Below are 17,797 nucleotides of genomic sequence, written 5' to 3'. Positions count from 1 at the left end.
TCAAGCTTTCACTGCATCTATTTATTGCTCCCCAAAGCGAAAAACCTATATGGCAGTGTCCTGACTCCCACTTACTTTGGAATTCCCAAAAATAGGGATAGAGTTTGAATGCTGGGCGGCCCCAAATAACCAACGTTTATAACACAATCTATCTCTGTAGTTTAGATTCCTACTTGTGATTCTAACTCCCTGTCCAGGACTTTCAAGATCCAGGGTGTGTCCAGTGTAGATTGTTATGTTCTAAACACCACTGATCTGGCTTGGGAGAGGGAACCACAGGATCAGATGTGGAAGATCACCCTGGCTCACCATCTGGGACCTGGGCAGGGAAACCAGTTCCGCTGGTGAGCTATGGTGAGAGCGAGAGTTACACAAGAAAAATATCTGAAAGGCAGATAGGACAGGGCTTGGTGATTAAAATGGGCTATGGAGGGGCGCCTGGGTGGCTCAGTCGTTAAGAGTCTGCCTTCAGCTCGGGTCATGGTCCCACGGTCCTGGGACTGAGCCCCACATCGGGCTCCCTGCTAGGCAGGAAGCCTCCTTCTCCCTCTCCCACTCCCCCTGCTTGTGCTCCCTTTCTCGCTGTGTCTCTCTCTGTCAAATAAATAAATAAAATCTTTAAAAAAAAAATGGAAATAAAATGGGCTATGAAAAAGCCAGGAAAAAGGAGTCAAAAGGGACAGCCCAAATTTCTGTCTCCAAATTGAGACAGGAGGGAGGGGTGAGGAGTGTGAGAATGCATAGGCACAGTGAGACCCAAGAGAGGCAAGGAGGAGGTTTGTTTCATTTCTGTTTGGGGTGGCTGGGTGGGAAAGTTTAAGGTTTTGACGTAGTGAACTTCAGACAGAGCTGTCCAATACACAACTGAAATGACACGTTTTAGAAAGAGACCAGCGAAGGTCCAGTCTATTGGCTGAGGCCATGCGTAAGGGCGAGCTTAGCCTGGGTGGTGACACGAAGCGCGGAAGCTTGCGACACCGCCTGGCGCCGCGCACGTGTTCGCGGCCGGCCAGGCCCAGCGCGCAGACACCCGTCCGCGCCCACCCCCTCCGCCCTCCCCCAGGCCCCGCCCCCACTGGGCGGGGCGAGGCAGTAGCGCCGCAAAGTCACCGGAAGACACAATCGGGTAGGCGCGGGCTCAGCCGCCTGAGACCCCCGGGCGCACCTGGGAGGGGCACCAGCCAAATGGGGCGAGGGGACGGGGAACCGCCGGGAACGGGTGATGCCGGGACAGCCGGGCCCGCGGCGCTGAGCGCGGCCGTGGCGGCTGCGGCGGCGGCCCTGGTCGCCGCCCTGCTCCTGCTGCGGTGTGAGGACGCGGGATCGGGGGCTGGCGCCAGGTAACCCCTCCGCGCAGGGGGCCAGGCTGGGCCCTCGCACCCCAGTGGGCGGAGAAAGGAGGAGTTGAAACCGGGAGTACCGTCGGGGAACGAGGCCTCTGGGTGCCGTGGCACCTTTCTCCTGTTAGGGCCCCTTTGGAGGTGTAGATTGGCTCAGGTGCGGTGGATGGCCAGGGTGTCACGCCCTGCAGGAGATTCAGCACTTTCCCCGGGGCCCAGACTGCGGAGAATAACAATACCTTTTCCAAGCAAATAAACCACCATTGTTCCCCAGGATAAGCAAGGGCCATTCCTTAAACATCCCAAGACCAGCCGCTATCGATGTTATTTCTGCAGCATGGCCGAGACTGAGGCGCTGCCGAAGCTTCGGGAAGACTTCAGGATGCAGAATAAATCTGTCTTTATTCTGGGCGCCAGCGGGGAAACCGGCAGAGTGCTCTTAAAAGAAATCTTGGAACAGAGCCTGTTTTCCAAAGTCACACTCATTGGCCGGAGAAAGCTCACCTTCGATGAGGATGCTTATAAAAATGTGGTGGGTATTTGAGCTGGGACTCAAAAATGTAATTGCAGTGATTCTTCGGGGTGAACATATATTCATGCCTAAAGGCTGAACATTGCCCGGCCGGTGGTGAAGGAGAGGTGATCACAATGTGGCCGAGAATGGTCTGTGAGAGGCCCTCTTGGAAGCTGGAGTCCTGGTATAGGCCCAGGTTGGCCTCCTCACTCACTGTATGACCTTGGGCAAAGCCCTTCTCACAATCTAGACCTCTATAAGGCCGGCCTGGCTTGTAATGAGGGCTTGGAAGACAGAGAAGAGCAAGTTTTCAGGGCCATTCAAGCTGGGTTCTAGAGACAGTCTGGTAACCTGGGGCCATTTTCTCAACCACTTTGCTTGTTTTATTTACCTGTCCACCCAATATTAATGTCAGTGAATTGCAGGCAAGGTCTCTGGCAATAAAGGTGAGATTATTCACCTACAAGAATTTCCCTGCCTAACTTCCCAGGGCTGCAGCCTTGTAAGTGGAATATTCTCTTCATTGTCACACTTTCATGGTTAACCAAATGACATGCCAGACCTCCCCTAAATATTTGTAGTCTGAGCTTTGTGGAGATTCCTTTCCCCATGTAAAGGGAGTTGTGAAATGCAGTAAATTAAACTATAATGTAATCCTGAGACCCCACAGCTATAGACATTGGTCCCACAGGCTTCACAGGTGGACCATTCCAAATACCAAGTGGTCTCACAAATAAATGTTCTTAATCCCTGTAGGTCCATGGTCAGGTCATTTTATGTCTATCTTATGTCCATCAGGACTTTACTGTTTAAAATGGACATCTTTGCTTAGACTTAGTTAATATGTGGTCTTCACAGTCTGGCTTCATGGAGTGTGTCAAATACCTCCAGTAATTAGAAACTGAAATTGAGTTCTGTGCTTTGATAATCGAGTTTTGGTGGCACGTCTTTTGGTTATGCACTTAACGGGAACATACTTTTCTTTAGCATACTCACAGTGCCAGAAAAATCCTTTTGAAAGAGCTGATGGTAAGGAAGGAAAACTACATTTTATTTGAACTCCTGGATGATGGGAACTTCTCAATCTATCTTTTTTAAGTTTCACAACAAACTTATGAGGTTACGTGGAGGTTCTTTTTTTTGTAAGATTTATTTATTTTAGAGAGAGAGAGTGCATAAACAGGAGGAGGGACAGCAAGAGAGGGAGAAACGGACTCCCTACTGGACTGGGCTTGATCTCACAATCCTAAGATCCTGACCTCAGCCATAACCAAGAGACAGACCCTTAACTGACTGAGCCACCCAAGCATCCCTACATGGAGGTTCTTTTTTTTTTTTTTTTAAGATTTTATTTATTTTTTGACAGAGACAAGAGACAGCAAGAGAGGGAACACAAGCAGGGGGAGTGGGAGAGGGAGAAGCAGGCTTCCCACTGAGCAGGGAGCCCGACGCAGGGCTTGATCCCAGGACCCCAGGATCATGACCCGAGCCAAAGGCAGACGCTTAACGAATGAGCCACCCAGGTGCCCCTACGTGGAGGTTCTTAAATATGAGTGAGCACGAGAATTACAGAGGGTGCTTATTAAAAGTGCATTTTCTGCTTCAGAAGTATTGGTGCAACACCTAGGAATATGCCTTTTTTATCAAGCACTCACTGGCTGATTCTAACACAGGTGGTTCACGAATTGGACTGAAGGAAGGATTATCATTCCCATTTTGTTGCTGGAAAAACTGAGGCATATGACTTGGCCAAATAACTTGGCCAAAATTACATGCTTAGTAAGTAGCAGGCTCAAGAGTTAAACCGAGATCTTTGAGATTCCAAACACCATTCCTTGCCCTGACATTGTACTTCACTAGTATCCCTCCTGGTAGTACAGACAGGTCTTTTATTTTTCCAGAGAGAAAATTATAATTGAACCTGACTTTAGAGATCTGAATCACTTACAGTCCAGTTATGTATACTGTGGACATATAAGTGCATTGTTGATTTTGAATTCAGATTAATTGCTTTTTAGTGGGGGAAAAATGAGCTTGCAAAAAATTTTTATAATATGATTATGCATTTTCCTTAATTTAATTTCTATTTATCTTATTAAACTTGGTTTGTCTCCCAGCAAAGTATCAATTTGGTAAATAGCATCTGTAACAGTCACTTGATCATAGGTCTTAAAAGCTACCCAGTACCTTATTTATATTGTGTAAATTATTAAATGTATCCATGCTTCATATCTAATGCCCCAGTTTTCTGCCACTCTGCACAGTGCTGCTCTAGCTCTATCAGAAGTTTCTTACTAAGTAAAATAAGCACACTATGTGGAATCGCGATTCCCATGCCCTAAGAATCTGTCCTACTAAATCGCGATTCCCATGCCCTAGGAATCTGCCCTACTAAATAGACTAACATGGAAAAGATAGAAGGAGATTGGCAGAAGAGATGCCAGAGCAAAGAGCTTGCAAAATCTGATAATAAGCGGGCAGACTCTTCACTTATGTTTTCTAATTTATTCTTTAAATCTAGAGGGGTATTTTTCTCTCTCTCTTTTAATAACATCAAGTTATATACAGCTGTGTCCTTGTTGTCTAGAACCAAGAAGTGGTGGACTTTGAAAAGTTGGATGACTACGCTTCTGCCTTTCAAGGTCATGATGTTGGATTTTGTTGCCTGGGTACGACCAGAAAAAAAGCTGGAGCGGTAAGGAAGACATAGACCCCTTTCCCTTTGCTGTCTGGTAATGTCAACTATTCCTTTCTTGCTTACTCTTTTTCCTTACATCCGTAGTGCTTACATGTAATAAGCTCTTATCATTTATGATTTCATATGCTGCCATAGCCTTTGCTATACTTTGAATAGTACTGATAAATTCATCTTTCCTTCAAAGTAATCCTTGAGTTCAGTCCTTCGTGCTGGAGACATCATAAATATTTACAAGGTCTTGCCTCTTGCAAATAATTGCTATCACTCCGTCCCCTGACTAAGGCAGACCATTATGTCTGAGTAAAAGTAAATGGCTCATGCTGTTAGCAATAAGCTTTTTTTTTCTTATAAATGTTTTAAACTTAAAGCATTCTCTCTCACATATATGATTTGCTTCAACCTGTTTTCATGCCAAGTTTTATTTTTTATTTTATTTTTTTAAAGATTTTATTTATTTGACAGAGAGAGACAGCAAGAGAGGGAACACAAGCATGGGGAGTGGGAGAGGGAGAAGCAGGCTTCCCACCGATGTTTTCATGCCAAGTTTTAAACTTATGATATAGAACATCAGAACAGAGGCACGATTCAGCTAGCCTTTAGTGATGACTCAGCCTTCAGTGGTGATTCAACCCCAGTGGTGATTCAGCCCTGACTGACGCAGACTGTTCTAATCCATGTTTTATCTTCTTTTTAATGGTATTCTAAATCACATCAGCCTCTGTCCAGAAGTCCTAGGTTACTATCTAGTTAAAAGTCATTGCTTACTATGTAGAGCCTCAGCAAGTGTTAATACCTCTTAATTTATACCTTGACTATAGTTTATTCCTCTTGCAGAGGATTGTTGGAGCTAAATGTGTTCATTTATTTATTATTATTTTTAGAGAGAGTGTGCAAGAATGGAAGTTGGGGGGAGGGAGAAGGGAGGGGCAGAGGGATAGAAAGAATCTCAAGCAGGCTCCACGACTAGCGTGGAGGGCGAAGTGGGGCTCGATCTCACAACCCTGAGATCATGACCTGAGCCAAAATCAAGAGTTGGACGCTTAACCAGCTGAGCCACCCAGTTGCCCCTAAATGTGTCTACTAAGGTATTATGCTATTATGGTAGTAGTATCAGGATGCTACCATGGGGCCTTATCATAGACTTATAAACAGGCCCATGTATCAGAATCATTAGGAGGGCACATGGTTAAGAACTATTGGTTTATACCAACTAAGGAGTTCAGCTCAAATGTTTTTCTCTGGCCCTGTTGGTGATCCAAAGAATAATTCTATTTATGCTTTTGGTAGGGATGTATTTCCAAATCTTCTGCAGTTCTGTCATGTCCACTTTGGAACCCAGCTGGGTTTTGAGCTCTGTGCTGGGAAGTATGGATTATAGAGAAGTTTGACTCGCCCAGGAATTGGCACATTGTGTCTCCTAGAAAAGGTCATTATCCTGCTCAGCAGCTGGTACAGTCATTTCTGTCCCAGCAACAGTCACAAGCAATGTGCCCTCTAAAAAGCACTGAAAAACTTTTGTTCTAGTACACTGCAGGTTGAACTGTCTCAGGTGCCAAACTGATTTTGGTGGTTACTCAGCAAAATAAAAATGACTGCATTAGGCATAGAGCAGTTGATTTTCATCACATAAGGCAAATCTCATTATAGGGTGCTGCAAGAAAAAGTCGAAATTGCTTTGTTGCATTCAAATTTTGTAAAGCAATTTTAATCAGAGGAATTGTATGTCTTCACTATCCGGAATATTTTTTTTAGGTGAAGTTGGTTCCCCACCCGTCAGGCTACTCAATACCTTTTGTTCTCCAAAATCAGTTTGAAAAGATAAAAGTATTCATGGTAAGCAAGAGAAAAAAAACTAGTAAGCCAAATATAACCTCAGAAATGAGTTGGAGGTTAAATGGTTTAAGAGGATAGTGACAGAAAGTAAGCTGACATTTCCTCCAGAATGTCTTTTTTAAAAAAGATTTGATACTAATTTTGATTGGATGCAATATAAAGTTTGGAGGTCGGGATAACTTCAGGCAATTTAAGAGGTGACGGTTCACAGGTGGTTAGGTAATAATAGTTATTTGATGGGGGATTGTGCATTTCCAAGCTCACCCTACCTGGTATTCTGGGTCAGCAGCCCTGACAAAGAGCTCACAAAGAGCTCATCAGGTAGATACTGAGAAGCTAGTGCAAGCCTGGTGTCATTCTGTAGCTGTTTTGTAACTGGAATAGCCCACAGTTTTCCTTAGCGGTAGAACTTTCCAGTAGAAAAACTTCAAGAAATTCAGGGTTTCTGTCTCATTATTGACACCCTTGGGGTAGCCATCTTATTTCCCTATGATCTTCAGTGTGTGAATTTGCTGAGGCTCTTACACAAAGCACCATACCCAGGGTGGCTTAAACAACAGAAGTCTAGTGTCTCACAGCTCTGGCAGCTGGAAGTCTGAGATCAAGGTGTTGGCAGATTTGGTTCCCCTGAGGGCTATGACGGAAGGAACTTCCAGGCTTCTCTCCCTGACTCCTAGATGACCACCTTCTCTCCATGTCTCTTCATTCGGTGTTTTTCCTGAGGGTGTGTGGCTATGTCCAAATATCTCCTTTTTATAACAGCACTAGTCCAGGTAGATTAAGAACCACCACTCTCAGTATGACCTCACCTTAACATCAGCAATGACCCCGTTTCCAAATTAGGTCACATTCTGAGGTACTGGAGGTCACGACTTCAACATATGAGTGTTGGGGAAGACATTACAACCCATAAAATTCAGGCTATTCAGATTTCCCCTGAAACTGGTGTCGGGATAGGTCCGTTAGCTTTTTCAGCTGTTTGGAAAACCATTTCATTTAGTCGTGTTAGATGCTGATCTTTTTCACACTCACAGGCCCCAGTTGTCCAAAAGTGCAGTGGCTTCCTTACTTGGCCCCAGTCCAGATCTACTGGGTCAGAATCTCTAAGGCTGGAAGCTTGGCAGCTATTTTTAGCAAGCTTCTTGGGAAATTCAGACACAGCCAAACCTCCTCTTGTTGGACCTGCTTTCACAAAGCATTAGGATGTGTTAGTCTTCCTCTCCTGCTGCTTTTCTAGGTACTGGAGTCCCATATGGCCTTCACCTGGCTTTAAGAAGTAACTTGTGTGCTAGTGAAGGTTGTAATACCCTTTGAAAACCAGATCTATTTTGGCCTGGGGTGTGGAGCAGAAACTCACAGATGTCACTGAGAATAGCAGTTTCCCCCTATTTGTCTTCAGAGAAGGATGTGGTTCGTGAGTTTGAGGTGGTGTAATGTGGTTTCGCCTCTGCATTGGCTTCCTCACGGTCCAGGTTCTTGGATTCTGTTGAATGGACAATGCTGGTAATGCAATTAAAGCCGCCGTTGTAACATTTATGAGGCATCATTAGAGTCTCCTGGCTTCTGATTCGAATCAGAATGAAACATTCTTCTAATCCAGGGGCTTGCGGACCACAGGCTGTGGGCCACATACAGCCTACCTGTTTTTGTGTAGCCCATCGAGCTAAGAATGTTTTTATATTTTTAAATGGCTAAAAAATGTCAAAAGGGGAATAATATGTCATGACATGTGAAAATATAAGAAATTCAAATTTCAGTATCCATAAATAAAGTTTTATTAGAACACAGCTGCTCTCATTACTTTATATATTATTTGTGGCTGCTCTGGTACTGTGATGGCCGAGCTGTGTCACTGTAACAGAAGCCTGCAAATCTGGAAGTGTTTGCTATCGCATCCTTTATGGGAACAGCTGGCTGCCTCCTGCTGTAATGTGTACTGTTTGATTTGATGTAGAAGGGGCTTGTGAAGTCATAGGGCCCCCAGTGACTTGAGGCTCTCTGTTTGGATACCAAATAGCCATGGGGCCTTGGGTGTGCTGGGTCACTCCCCTGGGCCAGTGCCTCCTCATCAGTACTGAGAAGGAGGTGACCACTGACCCCGTTAGCCTGCAGAATTCTTTGACTTCCATCACCCAGAGAAAAGAATGCCCCAAATGGAAACATTTTGTGAGGACGTAGAGATGGACTCAGGAATCTCAGGTATGTTTGGTTTTCTTTTTCTATCCAGAGCTTTTTCTCTAACCAAGATCTTGGTTCTACCGCTGTACATCAAATATAGAGATGCCTTCCAGAAATACAAACAAATGGGGTCTCAGATTATACCATTTGTTGTTTGTCAGCATCTCTGTCTTCTAGTCTAATTTATAGGGCTGGCTTGAAATGGGAATAAAGAAGAAAGAATTGAAGCAGGAATATGGCTAAGTGCGCCCCTTTACAGAATGACAGATCCTCCCTCCTTGGAGAAGGGTGCCCCGGATGTTGAGTCATTGTGGCATGCTCTCTGGTCGTGCCCGTCACTGCTGAAATACCTTGTTAGGAGAAGTTGTTCTCAAGCCAACGTGTTCCTAGTTTTCAGGACTGTGTAAAGATTAGAAGAAATACTTAGTAGCTTTGGATTTTAATAAGATTTAAAGAGTAATTGGAGAATTTGTCTCCCTTGATTGTGGAGCCTGTGAAGGTAGCTCTGCTGGGTCATATTACATTGTGCTTATTCTTTTGAGTGGGTGCTGGGAAAGGAAATTTATAGTGGGAACTTATTTAATCAATTCCTTTTTCTAGAAGGAACTCTGATTCCTAGCTTAAAGTAAGACACACTGACTATAGAATCATAAAGACACTGTAACAGAATGGACTTAATGCTCTCAGAAGAGATGTCTTTTCTCCTGCCATATGGTTAGGGAAACTAAATATGGTTTTTCTGGGAAAACACATGAAAACTGTGTTTCTGGGATATGAAGTAGCTTGTTTCTTCTATTGTTTTTTTTTTTTTTATTTTCACCGTTAGAGAACAAGAAAGGATGTTAATAAGATTTTAAAGATAGCTTCCTTCTATCCCTAAATGGAATCTTCCTCACTGCAGAGAAAATTAGTGTGTGTTGCTATCTCCAAGTCTGTCACCAGGATCCACGCTTAAGTTTGGTTTCTAAGTCCTTGAAAGCTGTTGACCCCTTTGCTTTTGAGTTTCATTCACCAGCTAAAAGGCCACGCATCAGGGTGGGGGAAGTGAAATTCAAAAATTGTGGGCTTGGAAAAGTGCAGATTTATAATCAGCTTGGGGGCTCGGAGGATTTGTGAAATCATTTTGGATTAACAGCCATTGATTGCTAATAAAACAATATTTAGCTTTGTCCAGAGAACAGCAGTGGAGAAAGGTCCGGGCACCTTGTCAACAGGGCCCATTGAATGGGGGTGACGGGCTAAGTGTGGGGGTTTCTGCAGCAGCGTGGGTGCTCGTCCTTTCACAGGGCCGTTGTCAGTTGTTAGCCAGGCCCGTGAAAGGAAGGACGCCAGAGTCTGATGGCTAGGGTGGTATTGATGTGCTTTAGCTGACTAATCAGATTGAAAAAGTCCCATGGCACTTACGTCACTTTAATTTTCATCAAACAATTGGAGATGGCAGGACTCTATTAAGGAGAGGTTGATCCAGAACTAAAGCCAAATAAATTAGGGTCTCAGTTTAATCAAATTATCCCTTTACTGGCTCTGGATTAAGCGAGAGAGACAGCGTCAGTCCAGGGACTTGTGATTGGCTGAATCTTTCCTTTATTTTTAAAGAAGCTGATGAAAGAAAAAAAGCATTTTAACAGAGACAACGATGATAACGCTTCCAAGAAATAGTGCTAAACAGCAGCAGCAATGAAGAGGTTTTTATTTCACTAGTCAGCGCTGTGATTTCATTGTGAGTAACAGAGCTGGGCTCGAAATCAAAGTTTGGGGATTCCTTCTGCACACGTAAAATCTCAATTCGGAGAATGGCTCTGAGGAGACTCACGTCCCTCTCTCAGGAGGAGCAGAGCAGTAAACTCGATTTGCTTCACACGGGTGTGAAAGAGCCGCATCGTGAGCTGGAATCAGTGTGTAGGCGAGTCTCCTGTGAAGCTTGAAGTGCAAGTGTACAACACAGAAGGGGGTGGTGGTGATGTGTGGGTGAAGAATGACATTTATGTTACCTGCCCTGCAGGTAGTGGTTAAGATGTACTGTCACTGCCGACAGAGGACAGGAGAGACTTTGGGGGTAAGGGGGACATTCTAGTTCTTGATCTGGACGTTGGTTGCAGAGGGGGTTCAGGTGATGAAAAGTCACAGCTCTGTCCTTTCAACATGTTTGCTTTTCTTTTATAATCGACTTCCATACAAATCTGAAAAGGTGTGGGCCTGTTGTTTTAAGATTGAAATCTGTATTAGTTTCCTACTGCTGCTGTAACATACTGCCTCGAATCTAGTGGCTTCAAACAACATAAATGTATCATCTTACAGTTCTGTAAGTTAAGTAAATCCAACGTGGATTTCGCTGAGATAAAATCAAGGTGTCGACAGGGCCACGTTCCCTTCTGGAGGCTCTGGGGGCGAATCCACTTTGTTAATGTTTTCCAGCTTCTAGAGGTCGCCTGCATTCCTTGGTACGTGGTGCCCTCCCTCCATGTCCAGGGCCAGGAACAGGAGACTGAGTACTCCTCACACCGCATAGCTCATCCCTCCTCTTCTGCTTCCCTTTTCCACTTTTAAGGACTCTTGTGATTACATTGGGCCCAGTTGCAGAATACAGAATAATCTTATTTTGAGGTCAGCCGATTAGCAACCATAATTCCACCTGCAGCCTGAATTCCCCTTTGCTGTATAACCTAACGTATTCACGGGTATGGGGATCAGCACACAGACATCTCTGTGGGGCCACCCCAGTTATGAATGAGTCCTTTTCATTAGCTGGAGGCAGTGTGAGATAAGAAGGAAGATGGGTACAATGGAGAGCACGGCTCAGAGGCAAGAATATGCATTCCACTCTCCGCTTTCTCTTCTTACCACAAGTTCACCAGGTCACTGGCCCTTGTTTTCACATCTCCCTAATGAAGGGGTTGGACGTGGTGTTTCCTGAGGTACAAGACCCACCTCTCCTTATGAAATAAAACATTTAGGATCATTAAGTACCCTAGGGCAAATTTTTAATTAAAAAAATCATTAGGGTGGTAATATCTTCCAATTTGGAATCGTCATTATAGAAAACCTCACTATACAGTGGTAGGTCTAAAGCTCACTAGACTTTAGACTCTTCTCCAGTGCTCTGGAGTTTGAGGATGGCCAACATTTGTGGTAGTCCTGAGAAACTGTTGCTTCATGGCATTCCCTTATCTGGGTACAGGCATGTGTCCTTCCATGAGGCCCAGGCAATGAGTTTACATTCTGTTGTTTGCACCATTCTCCCCACTCCTCCTATTTATTGCCACTTAGGTTTTTTTTTCCCCCAATTGGATTTGCCTTTTCTCTGCTTTTATTGGACTTTTATTCATTCATTCAAATATTTTTAGATTACCTATCATGTGCCGGGAATACACCGATGCTGAGATATGAATTAAGAAGAAAGACCCTACCACTGCACTCATCGGACTGAGTCTAGACCAGGGGGTCCCCAAACATTCTTGATTATATACTTGTCAGTAAAAAAAAATGTGAGGATTCACTCTTTACTGGTATATGAAGTATGTTGTAAAACATACCCCAAAAGTGGAAATTAAATAGACTTTGTTCTCATAGTGCCTGGAGAGAGTTCTCAGCTATGCCCTGAGACCCCCGCCCATTAGAGCTGACACAGAGAAAATTGAGAATCAGAAAGTTATTAAAAGACAAAGAAATGTGTGACTTCAGGGTGTTTCTTAGCCTGGTCTTATTGTTCCTTTTGTTCCTTGCAGATTGGTTTGGTGTCTGTGTCTCAATGTCACTGTCCTTATTACTTCACTGGCCTTGCTGCCGCAGCTGGTCTGCCTATCCTGAGCATCACACTTGGAGCTTTTCCCAGGGCCTACGCTTGGATGCATTTTATTTAGATCTCCATTCCCCTGCAGGCCTCCTAGCCTGCCACCCAACCTAAATAGTAATCTTTAAGATGAACTCACAGCTTTTTGGAAATAACTCACATCCTTTTCCCCCTCAGGAAGGATTTGTTCGTGTTGATCGAGATTATGTCCTCAAGTCTGCGGAACTGGCAAAAGCTGGAGGGTGCAAACATTTTAACTTGCTGTCCTCTAAGGGAGCTGATAAGTCAAGCAATTTTTTATATCTGCAAGTTAAGGTTTGTGCACATTTCTATCTTGCATATACTTTGGAGAACCCTGGCTAAGTGGCACTACAAAATAATGTAAAATGCTAACTGATACAGAAATGCATTAAATGCATTATATTATGCATTTTCTATAGTGGCAGGGACTGTTTTTTGCACGGATATGTTTAGTAAACAGGAGTGATTTGAAAGATAATTTCCAATGTCTTTCCCTGTGTTGATTATCCAGTAATCATGAAATGAGTTGTGACAGCTCTGGTCTTGAATATCAGTATGGAATCTTAGCATTAGAAGAGACTTGGAGGCAGTGATTCTTAAACTTTTCCAGAGTAGATGATATTTTAGTATTGGGTATGGCTCTTGTCCTCAAGGTATCTCTAATTTGCTTGTTTGGGGATTCCCCAAGGCTAGCCCCAAGTTTGGTAATTTGATAGAAGGTCTCACAAGATGCAGTATATAGTTACATTCACAGCAATGATTTATTACAATGAAAGGCTAGGAAGCAAAGTCAGTAAAGGGAAGGAGTGTATGGAGTGAGGTCCAGAGGAAATGGGTACAAGCTTCCAAGAGTCTTCTCTCAGTAGAGGCACACATGCTTAATTTCTTCAGCAATGAGTGTTGAGAAAATGAGAGAAATTTGCCTGAGCGCCAGAGTTCAGAGTTTTGATGGGGTCAATCACATTGGCACCCTGAGCCTGGAAAATGATTATAAACTTCCAGAAGGAAAGCAAGTGTTCAGCATAAGCCACATCATTTGTACAAATAGTTTAGGTAATGTAAACTACCCTATCAGTTAGGTAATGACGGGGACACTCCTGAAATCCAAGTTCTCGGACACAAGCCAAAGGTCAACCTTGCAGGCAGAACTTTGTAAGATTAAAATAGAGTCTCAGCCCTGCTATGTTAACTCTTCTATGCACCCTGCTAATAGAGACAAAACATATCTTTGTAAAAGCTAAGAGATTTGTCCACATAAACACTTGTATGTGAATGTTCATGGCAGCATTATTCATAATAGCCCGAGTAGAAACAACTGAAATATCCATCAGCTGATAGATGAATAAAATCTGGTATATACATACAAAAGAATATTATTCGACTGTAAAAAGGCATGATACATGTGATAACATGGGTGAACCTTGAAAACATTATGCTAAAAGAGAGAGGCCCATCACAAAAGGCCACAACTTGTAGAATTCTGTTTATATGAAATATCCAGAATAGGTAAATCTGTAGAGACAGAAAGATTAATGGTTGGCTAGGGCTTGGGGGGAAGGGATGGAAGTGAGTGCTAATTGGTGTAGGGTTTCTGGGGGGGGCGGGCGAAGAAATAATTCTAAACTTAGATTTTGGGGAAGGTGGCATGACTCTGTAAATATACTAAAAAACATTAATTTTTAATAAGTTTTTTAAAAAGCTGCTCAAGATTGTGATGCATCAGGTGAGGTGCCAAATGAATGGTATGAACAGGCCAAGAAAGAGGAGAGCATACCATAAAATTCACAAGGCCTTCAGATGTCCCTGTGTCTGGCATTTCTGTTCTTGGAGATGCCTGGCATGAAAATTCATGGTTGGTTTAACGAATTTAATTTAAAGCCGCCATATAGATGTAATCTCAGTCTCTTGAAATTTGATGGGATTTGTTAGGAAGACGGTAATACAGAGCATCTGTGGGTCTTCTGACCCACTGGAACTACCTGAAAACCAAAAAAGGTGGATGTTCATCAGCCTGCAACATTAATTCTAGACTAAGGGGAGGTTATTCTTTGATGGTTGAACTCCTAACATGTTACTTAGTCTCTGGATCTGTTTTAAAATCAGTCACATGAAAGGCTGGACTGACTAGGCAGCCATCCTCTCATTCAGGACATCAACTCTCTACTGCCTGTCAGGATAAACGATCTCTTCCTTAACTTCCCAGAATCTAGAATTCTAGATAAGGATACTTACAATTATTGAGACCCGCAGAAGCAGATTATCTTCAAAACCCCAAGTTATTCCCTCTTCAGCATTACAGTAAACTGGTCTTCTTGATTAAATACTAAAATTTGGTTTTGATTAACAGGGAGAAGTAGAAGCTAGGGTTGAAGAATTACAATTTGATCGTTACTCTGTGTTTAGGCCTGGGTAAGTATTCATACTGCCTAACAGTACAGTACTGTTTGTTATGCCCCAGAAGTTAGTTTTTCTTTTTCTTTTTAGTTTTTCATTTGAAGAGGCTGACAACTAAGATATCTAAGCTATGAAAGAAGTTGACTAGAGGTGTGGATTGCTTCTCCGAAGATCATACCTTCTGGCTTTGAAGGAAAGGGTAGACCGTTTGTTGGTGGCAGGTTCAGAGTAGTCTGGAATTTCCTGGGTGGCTTTTGCTGCCTTAAAAAAAAAAAAAAATCCTCTTCATTCACCACATAAAACCTTTCACCCATTGTATTAATCTGTTCAGGCTGCCATAACAGAATAACACCACAGACCGGGAGGCATAAGCAACAGAAATTTATTTTCTCACAATTCTCGAGGCTAGAAGTCCAAAGTCAAGGTGCCATCAGAGTTAGTGTCTGCTGAGGCCTCTCTTCCTGGTTTGTAGATGGCCTTCTGTCTGTGTCCTGACTTGGTCTTTCCTCTGTTGCACGTGGAGAGGTATCTGATATCTCTCCCTCTCCTGCAAGGATACCAGTCTTGTCCAATCAAGATCCCACCCTTATGACCTAACTTAATCTTAATTACCCCCCATAAATGCACTGTTATCAACTACAACCACACTGGGGATTAGAGCTTCAACATGAATTTGGTGGGTTGGGCACAGTACAGTTCAGAGCACCCTCTGTGGTCTGAAGACAATAAACCATCTCTTCCTCTGCTTTTCTTTTTCTCTTTAGAGTTCTACTGTGTGACAGGCAAGAATCTCGCCCAGGGGAATGGTTGGTTAGGAAATTCTTTGGCTCCTTACCAGAATCTTGGGCCAGTGGGCACTCTGTGCCAGTGACAACTGTGGTTAGGGCCATGCTGAACAACGCAGTGCGCCCAAGCGGCGAGAAGAAGGAACTGCTGGATAATAAGGTCATCCATGACCTGGGGAAAGCCGATAGCTCTCTCACGCCATGACCACGCTGGAGAAATGCTTTCTACTGTAAAGCTCAACACCCGCCACCTCATTGGTACTTTTCAGGGACCAAAAAAAGTCAGTGTGCTTCACCAGTCTCAGCTGCCCAGATCCAATCAAAAATTACTGTGTTCTGCACCAGCAGTTCAGAGCCTGGTCAGACGTATGGATACATCACCCGGGGAGCTTTCAAAAATAGAGATTTGTAGGCTCTACCTCTAACGTCTGAAGAAGAATCTTCAGGGTATAAGGGCAGGAATCTGTTGGTTTTTTTAAAGCTTCCCCTAGTGGTTCTGGTGCCACTGGTGGGGCGGCCTGCTTTGAAAAGCTGCTCTGCAGCCAGAGTAGCAGCACAAACCTTATCTATTATGCAGATGATCTCTATTCTATTCTAAAATTGTCATTTGTGTCTTTGAGTAACCTGCCGCCGACTGCTGTATCTGTGTCAGTGGGCATCATGCCTTACTACTTCTTTACAATGTATAATAAAAGTCATTATATAACCGAGCTTGTATAATTCCTGGGAGAACTAAATATAGGAAGGAAGATAAATGGACAAGTCCTGGGTGATCGTTAGAAAATGTCCACGTATCGGTGGTAATGTGCAGCGTTTTGGCCAGTGGGATGATATAACAGTGCTAGTGTTTACCCGGTGCTGGCTAAGTGCCAACCTATGCACATGCTCTCTGTCCTGTAACCCTCCACAATTCTTATAATCCTGATGGGTGCTACTATCATCCCCATATCTTAGATGGGGAAACTCAGGGCCCAAAGCTGAAGACCTGAAGCTAGGCTATGGCAAAGCCAGGATTCTAACCCAAGTCAGCCTGACCCATAGCTTGTATTATTTTTAACGACTCTGCAAAAGCCTCCGGTATCTGTGTATTTCCAGGAAGTTCCAGTTAACAGTGACTGGATGAGTACATGCTATGGATGAATAAAATTGAAATATTTGTTTTCTTTTATAGGGTTTAGGATCCCAGTAATGATTAACCACAAAATGTTCACATAGCCATTAGAAGTGTATGTCATGGTGCCACACTTCAAAAACTACAGAAAAGGAAAGATACAGAAGGAAGGGTCAAAGTCAAGAGGAGTACACAGTGTTAATTTCCATCCAGGAACGAAGGATAATGGTGAAACCCTGTCTTAACCTCTGTGCTGAGGGAAACAGTGATTTGAATGATTCAGTCCATTTTTACAGGGTCTACAGTATGCCAGGTACATTTCAAGCTTCAGTGGACACCAGACGATAAAGGCCATTCCCTTTAATTGGGGGTGTATATCTGTAGAAGGGATTGGACGTTCCCATTGTCAGTCACCCCGGAAAGAGACATATTTTAGGAAGGGGTGGGGTCGGGCGCCTGGGTGGCTCAGTTGTTAAGCCTCTGCCTTCAGCTCAGGTCATGATCCCAGGGTCCTGAGATCCAGCCCCACATCGGGCTCCCTGCTCCACGGGAAGCCTGCTTCTCCCTCTCCCACTCTCCCTTCTTGTGTTCCCTCTCTCGCTGTGTCTCTCTGTCAAATAAATAAAATCTTAAAAAAAAAAAAAAAAAAAGGAAGGGGTGGGGTCTTAGGATGTGGACTTTAGAAGGGAGATGGAACATTCCTCCTGCCAGGCAGGGTTCCTTTGGGCCTGGACTCTGAAGAGCCTTCGTGTTTGGGTGATAACAGGCATGGGTTCCAAGGAGTGAGGCATGAGGCGAGGGGACCCTATAGGGACATCCTGAGGCCTGTGGGCTCTAAAAGCTACCCACAGTGGCTAATTTTAAGTTATCCTCTCTATGTTATTTTCTTACCCACAAAACCTTCTGTCAGGTCACGTTCAACTTCCTATTCTGGTCTCAATAGTGAGATGGGATGTCACGGGTAGGGTCTGTCTGTGTTCATCTTTGGATTAGAAAGGAAAGTGGCTCCCTCCCAAACCCAGCATCGTGGTGAGACAAAAACTTAAAGGGACAAGATTCTGGCTCAGTCACCCTCCTAGACTGTGTGTTATTTCCTTTAGTGTGTTAACATCGACTGACTGGGTGTTACAAAG

The 17,797-nt window shown here is 43.8% G+C and overlaps 1 protein-coding gene across 3 annotated transcripts; it reads left to right on the top strand.

The window, feature by feature from the left end:
- Nucleotides 1-1,078: 1,078 nt before the first annotated feature.
- On the top strand, nucleotides 1,079-16,259 carry HTATIP2 (HIV-1 Tat interactive protein 2). 3 transcript variants are annotated; one of them, XM_028117712.2, is made up of 6 exons: nucleotides 1,079-1,126; nucleotides 1,615-1,872; nucleotides 4,442-4,549; nucleotides 12,531-12,668; nucleotides 14,722-14,783; nucleotides 15,533-16,259. In XM_028117712.2, exons 2-6 carry the CDS (start codon nucleotides 1,678-1,680, stop codon nucleotides 15,756-15,758), a joined length of 729 nt encoding a protein of 242 aa, XP_027973513.1. In that variant the 5' UTR covers nucleotides 1,079-1,126; nucleotides 1,615-1,677; the 3' UTR covers nucleotides 15,759-16,259. The 3 variants fall into 3 exon arrangements, with proteins under 3 accessions (XP_027973513.1, XP_027973514.1, XP_027973512.1); XM_028117713.2 differs by having other exon boundaries at nucleotides 1,080-1,126; nucleotides 1,677-1,872; XM_028117711.2 differs by lacking the exon at nucleotides 1,079-1,126 and adding an exon at nucleotides 1,136-1,340 and having other exon boundaries at nucleotides 1,677-1,872.
- Nucleotides 16,260-17,797: the final 1,538 nt, after the last annotated feature.

The sequence above is a fragment of the Eumetopias jubatus genome, unplaced genomic scaffold, assembly GCF_037043125.1.
Source record: "Eumetopias jubatus isolate StellerSeaLion01/CBP00866 unplaced genomic scaffold, mEumJub1_p1.0 scaffold_13, whole genome shotgun sequence".
Classification (NCBI taxonomy): domain Eukaryota; kingdom Metazoa; phylum Chordata; class Mammalia; order Carnivora; family Otariidae; genus Eumetopias; species Eumetopias jubatus.
Note: the sequence above shows the minus strand (reverse complement) of the source record. Positions and strands in the feature narration are given on the sequence as shown.

What these genes read in the sequence shown, in the direction of transcription:
- HTATIP2 (XM_028117711.2), top strand. Translation starts at nt 1,186, where the DNA reads ATGGGGCGAGGGGACGGGGAACCGCCGGGAACGGGTGATGCCGGGACA. An exon ending in GGATCGGGGGCTGGCGCCAG is followed by an intron (nt 1,341 to 1,676) that starts GTAACCCCTCCG and finishes TTATTTCTGCAG; the next exon opens with CATGGCCGAGACTGAGGCGC. An exon ending in TACTCTGTGTTTAGGCCTGG is followed by an intron (nt 14,784 to 15,532) that starts GTAAGTATTCAT and finishes TTTTCTCTTTAG; the next exon opens with AGTTCTACTGTGTGACAGGC.